The sequence below is a fragment of the Elephas maximus genome, chromosome 26 (genome assembly GCF_024166365.1).
Source record: "Elephas maximus indicus isolate mEleMax1 chromosome 26, mEleMax1 primary haplotype, whole genome shotgun sequence".
Classification (NCBI taxonomy): domain Eukaryota; kingdom Metazoa; phylum Chordata; class Mammalia; order Proboscidea; family Elephantidae; genus Elephas; species Elephas maximus.
Window position 1 is genome coordinate 27,179,140 of NC_064844.1, and position 17,124 is coordinate 27,196,263.

The 17,124-nt window shown below is 39.8% G+C and overlaps 1 protein-coding gene across 2 annotated transcripts in view; it reads left to right on the forward strand.

Annotated features, from left to right (window-relative positions):
* Nucleotides 1–17,124, forward strand: part of EIF2AK2 (eukaryotic translation initiation factor 2 alpha kinase 2) — a 55,898-nt gene that overhangs the window by 11,557 nt on the left and 27,217 nt on the right. For both annotated transcript variants that reach the window (XM_049870171.1, XM_049870172.1), the window contains 7 exons: nucleotides 508–665; nucleotides 4,901–5,036; nucleotides 5,373–5,452; nucleotides 5,628–5,724; nucleotides 7,627–7,661; nucleotides 9,996–10,067; nucleotides 12,251–12,373. In XM_049870171.1, the coding sequence (XP_049726128.1) occupies nucleotides 508–665; nucleotides 4,901–5,036; nucleotides 5,373–5,452; nucleotides 5,628–5,724; nucleotides 7,627–7,661; nucleotides 9,996–10,067; nucleotides 12,251–12,373 (701 nt within the window). The remainder of the gene's footprint in view (nucleotides 1–507; nucleotides 666–4,900; nucleotides 5,037–5,372; nucleotides 5,453–5,627; nucleotides 5,725–7,626; nucleotides 7,662–9,995; nucleotides 10,068–12,250; nucleotides 12,374–17,124) is intronic.

The following is a 17,124-nucleotide window of genomic DNA, read 5'->3' on the forward strand; positions in this document are numbered from 1 at the left end:
TTAGAAAAAAGAAGGTTCAGATAACAATAGAAGAAATCATACTATTGTATTTATCTTTCCTGTTAAATTGAGCTCCCAGATTTAGAGTTAACTAAATCTCCGTTACCTCATTTTTGAGATTTAGAAAGGTTACACTAAACCAAAAGAAGTATACAGGATAGAAAACTGAATGAAAAAATGTGATGGGACTTTGGAAAAGAAATTGCAAACTAAAAAAGTTACAGTATTTTGCATGGGAAAACAAAGAAAATGGACTATTTTGTTTTTCTTTACCAACTATAAAAGGAAAATAGACAATTTCTTTCCTACTGTTAAAATTTGTCCCTGTGGATATTTTTGGGTAGCATAAGATGTATATACTTAAACGTTTGCTCAAGGTGTGTAATAGGGGAGTACATAAAATTGGAGCTGTCTTTTTAGATTGCTCATTTAGTAATTTTATTAGGAAAATAAAAGAGTTAAATCTTTGTTGTCGCTTATATTAAATAAGATTTTTTTTCTTTGTAGACGGTCAGCTCTATATCACTGCTGACAGCAGACACTTCAGAAGGGCTATCCATTGGGAATTACATAGGTCTTGTCAATAGATTTGCCCAGAAGACACAACTCTCTGTAAATTATGTACAATGTTTTGTGAGCGAACCAAGGGAGTCCGACGTCAGAAGGTGAGATGTAGTTTGGGATTTCCTTCTGTTTCCTTATATCTTAGCAATAAAGCAGACTTATTTTCGTATCTAATTTTCTAGAAATATTTGTCCTTTTTTGTACATTCTACATGGAAGTTTTTATATGACTTATAAATAATTGGACATCTTTGTACTTCAAGTATTAAAATGCTTAATTGCTGAAGCTTTGAAACCCATATACCATAGGTGATCAAATCTGAGTTATTCTTTATTTCTGAGTTGTATCTGGATGGTTTAGTTTGCGAGAAACCTAAGAGAGTACAAGGAGCTCCTGCTCCAGGAATATGGCAAACTTGCCATTCCTGAGGTTGTGGGGGCAGTGGCTGTGAACACTGCTCTGCCTCACTTGTGGAATGACTCTTGACACTGTTGTCAGATTAGGGAGCTGTTTGTAAGGTCTTTGAGATTCAACTAAATGGTGTCCCTCTCTAGAAGAAATAGGTTTTAGGGCCCTAGACTGAGGAGACCAGGATTTGAGGAATGTAGTGAGGTGAAGGGACTAGGAGAGTTCAGGGTTAGTGAGAAGGTCACCAGCGAGCTAAGATGTGTGGAAGTAAGGATAGACAATGACTTGGTACTGGGGAAAGTAGAAAGCCACTGAGTGTGAGGAGATTGTTTCTTAGCTACAGCCAACCAGTTAATTGAAGGAGAAGAGAACTATCTAAATGGCAAATAGTCCAAACAGTGTGATAATGTTAGGATACTGCCTAACAATTGACTCAGCTGTTCACTTTTTATTTTCACCCTGATGGCTTTTAGATTGGGGGATTGGGGATGGGGGATGTGATAGTATTCATTGGAATGGAATAGTCAAAAGTGAATGGTGTGAGTCACTCTTATTAATTAAGAAGCTATTTTAATAGCTTCTCAATTTGGTTCATTTGAATTAAGCACTCTAACATCAGATAACTTAAAACACAAAGAAACCTATTTGGTGGGTGCCTGGGCAAAGGAGGAGTGATAGAAACAATCCAGTCACTCAGCTCAGATCCCAATCACTGCTCTTGGGTCTGGTGGGGAAGACTCACCCTGGTTAGGTGTGTTTCCTTCTACAGCTCCAATCAAAACATGTCATAGTTGTTAGATTAGGTGCCAGGCTCTGACTCATAGTGACCGTATGTACACCAGAATGAAACATTGGCTGATCCTGTGCCATCCTCACCAGTGTTGCTATGTTTGAGCCCATTGTTGCAGCCACTGTGTCAATCTATCTCATTGAGGGTCTCCCTCTTTCTGCTGACCCTTTACTTTACCAAGCATGATATCTCTTTCAGCGATTAGAACATTATGTCTGTACTTCCACCAAGACAGATTTGCTTGTTCTCCTTCAGTCCGTAGTATATTCAGTATTCTTCGCCAACACCATAATTTAGATGCGTCAGTTCTTCTGTCTACATTGTCCACCTTTCGAATGCATGTTAAGCAATTGAAAAGATCATGGCTTGGGTCAAGCATACCTTAGTTACCATAGTGACATCTTTGCTTTTTAAGATTTTAAAGAGATCTTTTTTCACAGGTTTTCTCAGTGCAATACAGCGTTTGATTTCTTGGCTTCTGCTTCCATGGGTGTTGCTTGTTGATACAAATAGAATGAAATCCTTGACAATTTGAGTTTTTTCCCACAGTTTATCGTAATATTGTTTCTGGGTCCATTTATGAGGACTTTCGTTTTCTTCACATTCAGGTGTAATCCACACTGAAGGCTATAGTCATTTACCTTCCTCAGTGAACGCTTCAAATCATCTTCATTTCTGGCAAGCGAGGTTGTGTCATCAGCTTATTGCAGGTTGTTAATGAATCTTCCTCCAATCCTTATGCCTCCTTCTTCATATAGTCCAGCTTCTTGAACGATTTGCTCAGCATCCAGATTGAATAAAATGAACGGATACAACCCTGCCGCACTCCTTTTCCAATTTTCATCCTCTCAGTATCCCTTTTTGCTCTGTTGATCTTTGTGCAGGTTCTGCGTGCATACAATGAAGTGTTCTGGAATTCCCATTCTTCATAATGCTATTCATAATTTGTTATGATCCACACAATCCAGTGCCTTCCTATAGTTGATAAAACACAGATAAACATCTTTCCTGTATTCTCTGTTTTCGGCAAAGATCCATCCGACATCAGCAGTGATATTCCTTGTTCCATACACTCTTCCGAATATGGCTCGAATTTTTGGCAGTTCCTTGTTGATGCGTGGCTGTGGCTGATTTTCAATTATCTTCAGCAAAATTTTGCTGGCATGTGATATTGATGATATTATTTGGTAGTTTTCACATTACATTTGATCGTCTTTCTTTGGAACGGGCACAAATATGGACAGCTATGTAGCTGTCTTTCAAATTTTTTGACATAGATGAGTAAGCACTTTCAGGTTGCTTCCGTTTGTTGAAGCATCTCACTTGGTATTCTAGAGCCTTGTTTTTTTTTTTTTTTCAGTAAGGCTTAAACTTCTTCCTTCGGTGCCAGTGGTTTTTGATCATATGCCACCTCCCGAAATGGTTGAATGTCAACCAGTTCTTTTTTGTACGGTGACTCTGTGTATCCATTCCTTCCATCTTCTTTTGATGTTTTCTGCGTCATTCAATTTTTTGCCCATAGAATCCTTTGATAATGCAATTCGAGGCTTAAATTTTCTCTTTAGTTCTTTCAGCTTGAAAAATAGTGATTGTATTTTTCCTTTTTGGTTTTCTGACTCCAAGTCTTTGTACATTTTGTTATAATACTTTTACTATAATACTTGTCTTCTCAAGACACTGTTTGAAATCTTCCATTCAGCTGTTTTACTTCATCCTTTCTTCTGTTTGCTTTAGCTACTCTGCACTCAAGACCAAGTTTCAGAGTTTCTTTTGACATACGTTTTGGTCTTTTTCTTCTTTCCTATCTTTTTAATTATGTTTTACTTTCTTCATGTATGATACCTTTGATGTCATCCCACAGCTCCTCTGGTCTTCCGTCATTAGTGTTCAATCCATCACATCTGTTCTTGAGATGGTTTCTAAATTCAAGTGGTATGTATTCAAGGTCATACTTGGGCACTTGTGGACTTGCTTTGATTGTCTTCAGCCTTAGTGTGAACTTGCATATGAACAATTGATCTTTTTTGCAGTCGGCCCCTGGCTTTATCTTGATAATATTGAGCTTCTCCATCATTTCTTTCCACAGGTGTAGTTGATTTGGTACCTATTTAATTCATCTGGCTAGGTCCACTCCATCTATGTCATTAATATCCACTTTACTTTGAGGAGGAAGCTCTTCCCCAGTTGTATTTTGAGTACTTTTCAACCTGAGGGACTCAACTTCCAGCAGTGTATCAGACAATGTTTCATTTTTATCCATAAGGTTTTTATTGGCAAATTTTTGGAAGCAGATCACCGGGCCTTACCTCCTAGTCTGTCTTAGTCTGGAAGCTCTGCTGAACCTGTTCACCATGGGTGACCCTGTTGGTGGTTGAAATACTGGTGGTATAGTGTCTGGCATCGTAGCAATATGCAAGCCACCACAGTACAGCAAACAGTGTGGTGGAATGGAAACATAAAACAAAAGAAAATAATACTGGAATAATTTTTGTAGTAACATAAAGCAGCCCTATGATATAAATTTCATGTCCCTTACTTTGCCCCGTTAAAAATAGTACTTATTGTCCAGGTATCCTTGCCTAACTACAAATGTTTTTCCCTCTGATACAAGGAACGTGTGAACCTTAGCACTTGGCTCTGCACTATGGGGATTTTCTTAAGTTTGTGTGTACATAAACTGATGGCAGAAAATGTTGATGTATGCTTTTCCATCCCCTACAAAGTGCGTAGTATTGTACCTTCATGGCTTGTGAAGCCCCACTTTCTGTTCTGGCTTCTTTTTTCCCATTTGAGCATCTTTGAAAAATTCACCAGGGTCTCTCTGTTCTTTCTCTACCCCCCATATCTTCTGACCTTTGGGGAATTTTTAAAAACCTACTTAGTACCTTTGTGCCAGATCTTTCAATGAAAAAGTAGAGTTTGAGGTTGCCTGGAAAAATGCAAAATGAGAAATCAGCCAGTCCTGATTATTCAAAGCCATTGGTCAGCCATCTTACTGAAAGTTTAACTTATACAAGGCATGAGCTACAAGTGTACCTATTAAATTAATGTTATTTTAAAGCCTTTGTCAATACGTGAATTTTTCAAATCATTAGTTAGATTTACAATAGTTTTGATATGTGATATACTTTCCATCAGTTCTCCTAGATTTCATTATACTTGTCGAATTGGGTCGAAAGAATATGGTATTGCTGCTGGTTCTACTAAACAGGAGGCAAAACAATTTGCTGCCAAACTCGCATATGATGAGATAACAGGAGAAAAAACATCAGAGGTACGTACTGCTGTTGGATTGAATTTTTATATTTTGAATTCCCTCTGAAGTTGATCTGAGGTTAGATTGTTTGCTTGATGCCAAGATAGCAAATCATGTAGCGAAACGATCCCTGCACTCTGTGTACCACCAGTGGACCACGAGCATGGGGCTTCCCCGGGAGGGATACAAGTTCTTTTAGCAACTCAGGGTTATTTTTTAAACCTAGATCAAACGTACATAAAGAAACATTAATCTTATCATTTATTGTTGTAAATGTAGCAAATAAGTGTAGTAGCTAATATACAGAGACTGAGCCCTTATGGAAAGTTAATACAGTTCCTTTGAAATCTTCAGAAAGCTGACTCAGCATCGTTTGGTTCTTTCGTGACTTCACCCAGTGACTCCAGTGGCGTTTCTTTTGAGACGAGCACATCGTAAGTGTGGACAAACATCTGTGATATTAAACAAATTCAAGTTACTGCCTGGAACCATTTTTATGAAAATGTTTAATGTTTGAGGAGAATGTAGAGAAAGAAACGACTGATTCATATACAAAAAAGAAAAAAAAGGACAGAATTCACAACCTAATAGTTACCCCTTTTCTTCTAGCTCTATTGAATTAGTACCCGAAAATGGATTATCAGCCAGTGAATCTGAACAAAAGCACAGCAGTGACAGTTCAAAAGATTCTTCTTCATCTTCTGTGGTATAGTATTTGTCTCTGAGCTCCCTAGTTAATCTTCCTTTGTGTTTCCTCTTTTACAAGTGATCTCCTGTACCTAACCAGGATTTTTATATTTTTGTCTCATTTACTCTTACTAAAGAAAAATATTTAGCAGCCTTTTGATCCTTTCTCTCTCTTCTTTGCTGACTATCATTGCTCCCATGCAGAATTCTTCTATACTTGCCTCCCATCTTTCTTTCCCTACTCACTCTCATATTTTCATGTATTCCTATAGTCTTGCTTTCTCTTCCAGCAACTGGATAATATTTGAAGATTCATTCCTACAGCTCTGCTTCTTCTTCTTCTCTTTTTTTAAAGAAATCATACCTAAACTCAAAGTAACAACCAGATTTAAAAATCAGATAATTGTTGTGGTGATGATTAGTGTTACCATTTCTGTTGTGGCAATGGTTGCACAACATTGTGAATGTAGTTAATACCCACCTGTTGCCGTCAAGTCGATTCTGACTCATAGCGACCCTATAGGACAGAGTAGAACAGCCCCATAGAGTTTCCAAGGAGCACCTGGTGGATTTGAACTGCCAACCTTTTGGTTAGCAGCCATAGCTCTTAACCACTACACCACCAGGGTTTCCTAAAAGTTGCTGTCCAGTCGATTTCAATTCAGAGCAACCCTATAGAATGGAGTAGAACTGCCCCATAGGGCTTCCAAGGAGCACCTGGTGGATTTGAACTGCCAGTCTTTTGGTTAGCAGCCATAGCATTTAACCACTACACTGCCAGGGTTTCCCGAATGTAATTAGTGTCGCTGAATTGTACTCTTAAAAATGGTTAAGATGGCAAATTTTATGTTATTTATATTTTACAACAATAAAATTAAAAAATAATTTACGTCTTGCAATACCAAGTGCTGGCACAGCTGTGCTCCAACGATCACTCTTGTGCCTGCTGGTGGAAGTACAAATCCACACAACCATTTTGAGGAATAATTTGGCAATATGTAGTAAAGCTGAGCACGTGCATGCCATATGGCCAAGCAGTTCCATTCCCAGGGCTGTGTCCTACAGAAACCCTTGCCTGCACGCACAGGGAAACATGTAAAAGGATGTTCTTCACAACAGAGTTGCAATTTCGTTCCTATTGTGTTAGGGAAAAAAATGGACAAGTATTGTCCATTAACAGGAGAATGTCTAAATTAATCATAGTATAGTCATAATGCAGTACTGAAGCTAGCAGGCTGTCTGAGCTCAGGAAGTTTTAGTCTGATGCCTGTCTCTCCATGCCAACCTCTTTAAATTGTTCAAAAAACCACAAACCCTACCAGAATACAAAGGAATATAAGTGAAGAATAGCTTTGTGAAATGAGTGATCATCTTTTATAATTTTTGAGGGCTATCAATTTTAATTTTTTTTAATCAATGAGATATCCCCCTTTTGTGCTCAGTATTAAAATGAAATGATTAATGTGTGCTAATCATCAGTTAAAAACCACTGCAGTTTTTAACTGATGATTAGATCACAAAGCTCTGGTGAATTTTCAGAAACCAGGTACCTGGACTCCATCTGTGTCTTTATTAGCACTGCGGATATTCTGATTCACACCCTCTTATTGAGAACTGCAGACCCAGGAGATCACCAGGGACCCCTGAAGCCCTCGTTCTACCTGGAGAACCAGTGCTTCTGCGGAACATGTCCTACAGTTCCCTTTTTTGTCCCCTCCTACCATGTCTGCCCAGTTGCTGTAACAGATGAGAACATTGCAAAGTAAACTGAGAGGCAGGACTGAATGAAACTGTTCATCTTATATACAAAGAAATATGGTCACAGAACCAGCTAGAAGTAAAAGAGGAAGGAAACTTCCTTAGCAAGCTGATAGTTGGCTTAATCACCTGAAACTAAGTTTTCCCTTTTCTTTTGCTATAGGACAGTCTCAGAAATAATCAAAGGAAGGTAAAAAGGTGAGTACCATTATTCAGTGAGCATATTTTGAAGTGATGTTTAATTTCAGACTTAGCCTGTCAACCTTATTAATAGTCTTCAGTATTTGCAGAGTATTGTATATTCTTATTTGACTGAAATTTCAGAAGAGATAGAGAACTTGGTTAAGGCTCACAAAAAGTTTGAACTGTATAAATAAATAATGTTACATATGTGGAGAAATCTTTGAATACATGCATATACTACACTATAGACATAAAACATTATGTGAGTAATGAGAGACTGAAAGGGCTGACTCAATAGGGGGAGAGCAAGTGGGAAAAGGGAGTAAGATGTATGTAAACCTACATGTGACAGACTGATTGGAATGGTAAATGTTCACTTGAAGCTTAATAAAAATTAATTAAAAAAAAAATGATGTGAGTATTGTTAAAGTACTTGGTCAAGGGCATTACTTTTGGATAAGACTCACAGAGGAAGTGGGCTTGGAGAGCTATGTACAAGAGAAGTGCATTATTTTGTAGACAAGTAGGTAGGGTAGAAATAGTGTGATAACTCAGGTAAAAAAAAAAAGACTGGATATTATATGTTATAGCAAATTGGCTTTTTTTTTTTCCTTTGGTAAAGAGAAAAGCAAGGATGTAAATATAAAATGAGTGAAAGGGCAGGTGGAGCCCTTCTGAGCCACCAATATGCCTGAACAGTAGGTCGACATATTGAAGAAAGATGATTGCTGATGTGTACGTGTGAGTAGAGAGAGGAGAAGTTTATGTGTGGGAGGGTCAAGCCGTGAGCCATGGTTATTGTGGCACTGAGGAGGGATGAGGAGAATTTGTGAGAAAGACTGGAAAGGAAGAGTAAGCATGATTTGAAGGAATAGCTATGTCATTTGGGTGAGAAGGTAAAGAAGAGGTAAAGGAGAAAAGATGTGAAGATTGCTTCCGTTCTGAATGAGATGCAGAAACGAATTGTGACACTGATGGCGTTAAGGAAGTTGAGGATTTATGGCTACAGGGAAGGTAACAATTTGGGTAGGCTTAATTTTAGGTGGTGGTTGAACTTCCACTTTCAGGTGGCTTACTGCCAGTAGGAAATGAAGTACAAAAGCACAATGACTAGAATGATGGTGCAAGGACATGTGCTTCCGGAAGTGTTGAGTCTGGAAGGAGAAAAGGAGAGGCTAGTGGTACTCCAACAGTAATGGGTTAAGGTGAGAAAAGGAACCAAGAAAGGCATGAAAAATTATTAGAGACTGGAGGAGAGTCACAAATGTATAGTTTTATGAAGAAAAGGGTTACTTAACACTGCTACTCTGTTATTCGGAGCCGTGCGTAGGAGCTCGGCTGCTAACCAAAAGGTCAGCAGTTCAAATCCACCAGCCACTCCTCGGAAGCCCTGTGGGGTGGTTCTTCTCTGTCCTATAGGGTCACTATGAGTCCGAATTGACAAAACGGCAATGGTTTCCTTTTTATCCTGTTATTCAGGCAGCTCTGGTGGCAGAAATGGTTTGTGCTCAACTACCAACCTAAAGGTTGGCAGTTCGAACCCACCCAGTGGCTCCACAGAAGACAGGCCTGGCAATCTGCTTTCATAAAGACTACAGCCAAGAAATCCAGTGGAGCAGTCCTCTCAGTAACACAGGGAGTTGCTATGAGTTGGAATTGACTTGACAGCGGTGGATTTGTTTGTTTGGGTATCCTGTTATTCTAATGTCCCTGGATGGTGCAAACAGTTAACATGCTTAGCTGCTAACATAAAGGTTGGAGGTTCGAGTGCACCCAGAAGCACCTCGGATGAAAGGCCTGGTGGTCTCCTTCAGAAAAATCAGCCACTAAAAACCCTATGTAGCACGTGACACTTGTGGAATCGCCATGAGTTGGAATTAACTCAACAGCAACCGGAACAGGAACCTTGTTATTCTAATAAAAACCCATTGCGAGGAGAACTGCCCCATAGGGTTTCCAAGGCTGTAATCTTTACAGAAGCAGACTGCCACATCTTTCTGCCTTGGAGTAACAGGTGGATTTGAACCAGGCTGTGACTTTTCAGTTAGCAACCAAGCGCTTAACCACTACACCACGGGGGGCTAAATAATTGACTCAAAATATAAAAAGCTGAATACAGGGCACGTTGTTGTTGTTAGTTGCTGTCAAGTCAGTTCTGACTCATAGAGACCCCCTATGTGCAGAGCAGAACTGCTCCGTAGGTTTTCAAGGCTGTGGCCTTTTAGAAGCAGATCACCAGGCCTGTCTTCCGAGGCACCTCTGGGTGGGTTCAGTCCTCCAAACTTTTGGTTAGTCAAGTTATATTTGATTTCAGTTTCATTTGAGCTTTACCTTTTCTTATTTTTTTAGAACTTTGGCGCCTAGATTTGATTGTCTTAAGGCAGAAGCAGTCGGGAATACCAAGCATACTATGGACTCCAGGTAAGAGGGAACTATAAAATAGAATTTGTTTAAAGATTGTTAATTCAATAAAAGTTTCTTAAGGGCCTGTTGTACATGAGGTCAATTAAATTATATTTCTACCTGAACAGTTTAAATTCTTTTAGCACAATTGGGCCCGTGAAGGACCATCTCTCACAGTAGGGCTTAAAAAAAGGGTTTAGACAGTTCTAAATGGGATGTGGTGTGGTGTGTGTGATGTTTATATGGATTTCGGTGATATCTGTGGAAGTTTCTGAAAATAAACATTCTGGAAACCAGTGATTGCCAAAAAAAGATATGTGGTGGGTGTCTTCAGAGAGTGAGAGGGAGATTGAAGGGACAGGCCTCCGGGCCCTGTACCCCTGCAGGAACCAGAATGATGTATTTGAATCTGTTTTCCAGTCTCCAGCTCCATACCAGATTTCACAGGAATTAAAGATTTCTCTGCTGTAGATCATGTGTTTTGCTTTAAATGAGACATCTAAAAAAGGACCCTGGTGACAAAGTGGTTAAGAGCTTGGCCGCTAACCAAAAGGTCAGCTGTTCAAATCCATCAGCTGCGCCTTGGAAACCCTGTGGGAATAGCTCTACTTAGTCCTATAGGGGCGCTATAAGTCGCAATTGACTCAATGGCAATGGGTCTTTACATGCAGAGAATGGAGCCCTGGTGGAGCAGTGGTAAGGAGCTTGGCTGCCATCCAAAAAGTCGGCAGTTCCAATACACCAGCTGCTCCTTGGAAACTCTGTGGAGCAGTTCTACGCTGTCCTGTAGGGTCGCTATGAGTTGAAATCCATTCCATGGCAATGGGTTTGGTTTTTTGTCTTTTGGTTTTTTTTGATGCAGAGAATGGAGCCCTGGTGGTACAGTGGTTAATAGCTCAGCTGTTAACCAAAAGGTCAGCAGTTCAAATCCACCAGCCGCTCCTTGGAAACTCTGTGGGGCAGTTCTACTCTGTCCTGTAGGGTCGGTATAAGTTGAAATTGACTAGATGGCAATGGGTTGGGTTTGGTTTTGGTATATGCAACAAGGGGTCATTGCATGCAAGTTTAAAAAACAATAAAGAATCAACAAATATTTATTAAGCACCTAATACATGCCTGGCACTATGCTAGGCCTTGGGTTTACAGTAGGAACTAAATGAAGTAGTTCCTGCTTTCATGGAGTTTGCAGGGACGATCAACATTAAAGAAACAATTACATGCATAAGTCTGTAGTTAAAAATTACGGTCAGGGTTGTGAAGGAAAAGTGATGGGATGGTGAGAAACTAAAATAGGAACGCTGGATTTTGCATGAGGGGTGAGGCAAGGCTTCTCTGAGGTCACATTTGTGGGGAGGCCTGGAGGAAGAGTTAGTGCAGGAAGGTGGGGAGGTTGGGTGCTAGGTGAAAGAAAGGGCATATGGGAAGTTTAAGTTGGGAAAGGTAGCTGTCAGTGTTCAAGAGCAGAGAGAAGGCTGTGTGCTGGAAGTACAGTGAGCGAGGGCACAGCACCATGAGGCGAGGCTGGGGCCAAGTCATGTGGTACCTTATAGGCCATTTAAGGGATGTATTTTTTTTGGTAAATGCAAAGGCAAGTGTTTGGAGGGTTTAGACAACAGGGTGACATAGTCAGACTAAGTTTTATCATTCTGCTTGCTCCATGGATCATGAATTGGAGTGAGGGCAGGAAAGGAAGTGGGGTGTCCAGTTAGGAAGTTACTACAGGAGCTGGTAGAAGCTTGGACTGGTGTGAAGATGTTGGAGACAGAGAAGAGTGGACAGATAGCAGAGAGATGTTTGGAAGTAGAGTCGGCAAGGCTTCATGATAGAATGTGGGGCATGAGGGGAAGGGGAAAACTGAGTCCTTAGAAACCTAGGCAGACTTGGAACGTATGCTCATATATCTGTGGAATGCAACATGGCTATTCTTTCTGAAGTTTTAGACTTGTAGTAAGATACTTTACCATGGCTTTTGTACAGCCAGGAGTTGACTGTGACTACCACAGGTAATCCATGTTGGACTCTCCATGGCAAGTGGAAGGGGAGGGCCTTCTTTCCTTTGTGGTTCAAGAGTTTCTGTGATGTGGACCTTCCTTATTCAGAAGGGGAGAATCATGTTTGTTATGTATTCCATTAGAAAAGTGATATTAAAAGGAAAGGACCTGATGGTACCTCAGAATAACATGTGATATTTATCTTTTAAGGTTTGTTAAGGATTTTGAAGAAATAGAACCAATTGGCTCAGGTGGATATGGCGACGTTTTCAAAGCAAAACACAGAATTGATAAGAAGACTTATGTTATTAAACGTGTTAAATATGATAATGAGTAAGTAGTAAATGTTCTTTTTTGTTTTTTTTTAATGAGAAGATATGTTGAACCTACACTATTCTTTTTATGTTTCTCTATTCTCCATTTTCTTCTACAATTTTTTTCTTTCTGGTCTTCCTTAAAAATTTAATTTTACCATCAGGAGCTTGACTTACTCTGCAATGATCTCATCGTGCTCTGGTTATTTCAGCAGAAAATGAATATACCATTGATCATCCTTTTGAGCCTTGGTGACTAGAAGTTATAGAATCATATGGCTGAAGGTGACATTTGCGATTTGTAAACTCATTGTACAGATTAGGAGACTGAGATCTAAAGATGTGAACTTATTTATCTAAGGGAAAAGCAGGCTGGCAATTGTTCTGGTTATTGCTGCATAGCACACCACCCAAAACTGAGGTGGCTTAAAATGGTTTATTATTATCTTTCCTGGTTCTGTGGATTGGTTGGGCTCATCTGGGCAGTTTTCACTTGGAGTCTTCCATGAGTTTGCAGTAAAGGGTCATCTGAAACCTTGGCTAGGCTGGATGTCCAAGGCGACTCTCTCATATGGCTACCAGCTGATGCTGGCATGGGCTGGAAGTTCAGCTGGGACTGTCAATCACAGTGCCTCCAAATGGCCTCTTCATATGGGCGGGGCTGCTCACAACTTAGTGGGTAGGTTCTGAGAGGGATTGTTCAAGAGACCAGGAAGAAACAGAAAGGCTTCTTTTGACCTGGTTAGTCCTGGAAGTCCCAGAACGTCATTCTCATCCCATTATATTGGCTAAACAAGTCACTAAGGAGGCATAGTGCTTAAAATCCATGGCTTCTAACCAAAAGTTTGACAGTTCAACTCCATCAGCCACTCCTTGGAAACCCTATGGGGCAGTTCTACTCTGCTCTGTAGGGTCACTGTGAGTCCGAATCGAATCGATGGAATCGGGTTTGGAAGGCTAGCTCAGATTCAAAATGAAGGCGAATAGATTCTACCTCTTGATTTGAGGAGTGGCATGGAACCCTGGTGGTATAGAGGTTAAGCACTACAGCTGTTAACCAAGAGGTTGGAAGTTCAAATCCGCCAGGTGCTCCTTGGAAGCTCTATGGGGCAGCTCTACTCTGTCCTGTAGGGTCGGGTCGGTATGAGTTGGAATCGACGGCAGTGGGTTTGGTTTGGTTTATGTGAGCACAGGGAGGAAAGGAACTGATGATGACTGCCTTTGGAGACTATTACAGTAACATAGTGGAGATTTAGACTTCATCCTTTTGAATGTCAATCCACTGTCTTCCCATTATAATCGATTGCTTCCTCTGTTTATTTTATGAGTTACCTGCTTTCGTTCCCGCTGGATAGTAGAGACTCCTCAGGAAGAGAAACACACAAAAAGGAAGTCTTTAATTCCATGTGCCCAGTGGACCAGTCTTGCTTATTGCTTTCTGTCAGTTATTACTGTGTGCAACTTGGCCAGATTGATCTCTCAGGGACTAGAGAAGGGAAAAAAAAAAGGATCTGGTCTAAGGAAAATAACAAGAGCAAAAGAGTAGGGGCACGGAGTCCTAGGTGGTCTTTTTTTTTTTTAATTTTTATTGTGCTTTAAGTGAAAGTTTACAAATCAAGTTGGGTTCTCATATAAAAATTTATAAACAGCTTGCTATGTACTCCTAATTGCTCTCCCCCTAATGAGACAGCAGACTCCTTCCCTCCACTCTCTTTTTGTGTCCATATGGCCAGATTCTGACCCACTCTACCCTCTCATCTCCCCTTCAGACAGGAGATGCCAACATAGTCTCATATGTCTACTTGATCCAAGAAGCTCATTCTTCACCAGTATCATCATCTATCCCATAGTCCAGTCCAATCCCTGTCTGAAGAGTTGGCTTTGGGAATGGTTCCTGTCTTGGCCTAACAGAAGGTCTGGAGACCATGACCTCCGGGGTCCTTTAGTCTCAGTCAGACCATTAAGTCTGGTCTTTTTACAAGAATTTGGGGTCTGCATCCCACTGCTCTCCTGCTCCCTCAGGGGTTCTTTGTTGTGTTTCTTGTCAGGACAGTCATCGGTTGTAGCTGGGCACCATCTAGTTCTTCTGGTCTCAGGCTAATGTAGTCTCTGGCTTATGTGGCACTTTCTGCCTTTTGGGCTCATAATTACCTTGTGTCTTTGGTGTTCTTCATTCTCCTTTGCTCCAGGTGGGTTGAGACCAATTGATGCATTTTAGATGGCCGCTTGCTAGCTTTTAAGACCCCAGATGCCACTCTCCAAAGTGGGATGCAGAATGTTTTCTTAATAGATTTTATTATGCCAGTTGACTGAGATGTCCTCTTAAACCATGGTGCCCAAACGCTGCCCCGGCTATGCTGGCCTTCGAACCATTCAGTTTATTTAGGAAACTTCTTTGCTTTTGGTTTAGTCCAGTTGTGCTGACCTCTCGTGTATTGTGTGTTGTCTTTCCCTTCACCTAAAATAGTTGTTATCTACTATCTAATTAGTGAAAACCTCTCTTCCTTCCTCCCTCCCCCACTGCCTCTCATAAGCATCAAAGAATATTCTCTTCTCTGTTTAAACTGTTTCTCCAGTTCGTATAATAGTGGTCTTTTACAATATTTGTCCTTTTGCAGCTGACTAATTTCACTCAGCATGATGCCTTCCAGATTCCTCCATGTTATGAAATGTTTCATGGATTCATCATTGTGCTTTATTGATGCATAGTATTCCATTGTGTGAATATACCATAATTTATTTATCCATTCATCCGTTGATGGGCACCTTGATTGCTTCCGTCTTTTTGCTATCGTGAACAGTGCTGCAATGAATGTGGGTGTGCATGTATCTGTTTGTGTAAAGGCTCTTATTTCTATAGGATATATTCCAAGGAGTGGGATTGCAGGATCATATGTTAGTTCTATTTCTATTTTTTTAAGGAAGCGCCAAATTGATTTCCAGAGTGGTTGTACCATTTTACATTCCCACCAGCAGTGTATAAGTGTTCCAGTCTCACCACAACTAGGCGTTCTTTACCCTAGTCAATCAAGTGTACTTCCTGTCTGCTGTCCAATGCCTTGCAGTTGAAATACCCTCATACTTACAAGGCTTATTGGGGGAAAGAGTGAGGCATTTTTAGGAGGCAGTGCGTTTTTGTTTATGGTGATGGGAAATTTGGCAACAATTATGGGTGATGGTTGTACAACATGATTAATGTAATTGATATCACTAAATTGAATACCTGAAAACGTTGAATTGGCAAGTGTTGTGTTATATATATGTATTTATTTATATTTACATTTTTATATCTGTTTATATATACACACACACATATATATTTTTGCAGCAATAACAAAGGTTTTTTCCTTCTTCCTTGTTTTACTTAACAGGAATGAAGTACTGTTGTTTCTTCCATATACTTGCAATTTTAAAAAATAATAATACTCAGTGTTGATAAGGGTGCAGTATCTTGGACATTTCTGGTGGCTTTGTATATTGGTACAACACTTTTAAAATTGGAAATACTAATCTAGAGCCAAAAATACATGCTTTGACCCAGGGACGTCCCATCTGGGAACCTATTCTAAGGGCATTATCTAAATTACGGAAAAGCTATGAAAGAAGATATAAATCACAGTGTCATTTATAACAGTGAAAAATAAGAACAAACAAAATTGTCCAGCAATAGAGAAATGGTTATTTGTTGTTCTTTCCTCTAATCAATCATTATTTTGCAGACATTAAAAATGAGTGTTGTATACTGAAATATATACAAATGAAATGGTATGACACTAGAAGTTGCTTCAGAATAGTCCAGGGTAAGATGAGGCAGTGGGTTGGAACATAGATGAAACAAGCCTGGCCAGGAGTCAGTGAACTATTTCAGTTGGTGATAGCTCTGTAACCAGAAAACCAAATCTGTTACCCTTAAGTCGATTCCGACTCATTATACTAGTTTTTCTACTTTTTATGTATTTTTAAATCTTACATAAAAATTTACAAGTGGTGGTTATACAGATTGTATAACAAGGAAAATTGTAAAGATACCATGCTATGTTGAAAAAATAGGATAAGTATTATATACTATCATTACAAATATATAAAAATATGTTTGAAGACAGACTATAAGAAATAATCCAGGATAGTAACTGATGGTTTTAGGATTGTCAAATTATGATAAGTTTTTCTTTATTGTTACAAATTTTATATAACGTAGTTGTTTTAGTTATCTAGTGCTGCTATAACAGAAATACCACAAGCAGATGGCTTTACCAAAGAGAAATTTATTCTCTCACAGTCTAGGAGGCTAGAAGTTCAAATTCAGGGTGCGAGCTCTAGGGAAAGGCTTTCTCTCTCTGTCAGTTCTGGAGGAAGGTCCTTGTCATCAATCTTCCCCTGGTCTAGGAGTGTCTCAGAGCAGGGACCCCCAGGTCCAAAGGACACACCCTGCTCCTGGCACTACTTTCTTGGTGGTATGAGGTCCCGGTCTCTCTGCTTACTTCTCTTTTTGCTATCTCAAAAGAGATTGACTTAAAACAACCTAATCTTGTAGATTGAGTCCCGCCTCATTAACATAACTGCTTCTAATCCTGTCTGATTAACATCTTAGAGGTAGGATTTACAACAGAAAGGAAAATCGCATCAGATGACAAAATCGTAGACAATCACACAACACTGGGAATCATGGCCTAGCCAAGTTGATATACATTTTTGGGGGACACGAATCAATCCATAACAGTAGTTACAGAAGTTTTATAATTCAAAAAAAAATTGTAAAATGTTTCCTTA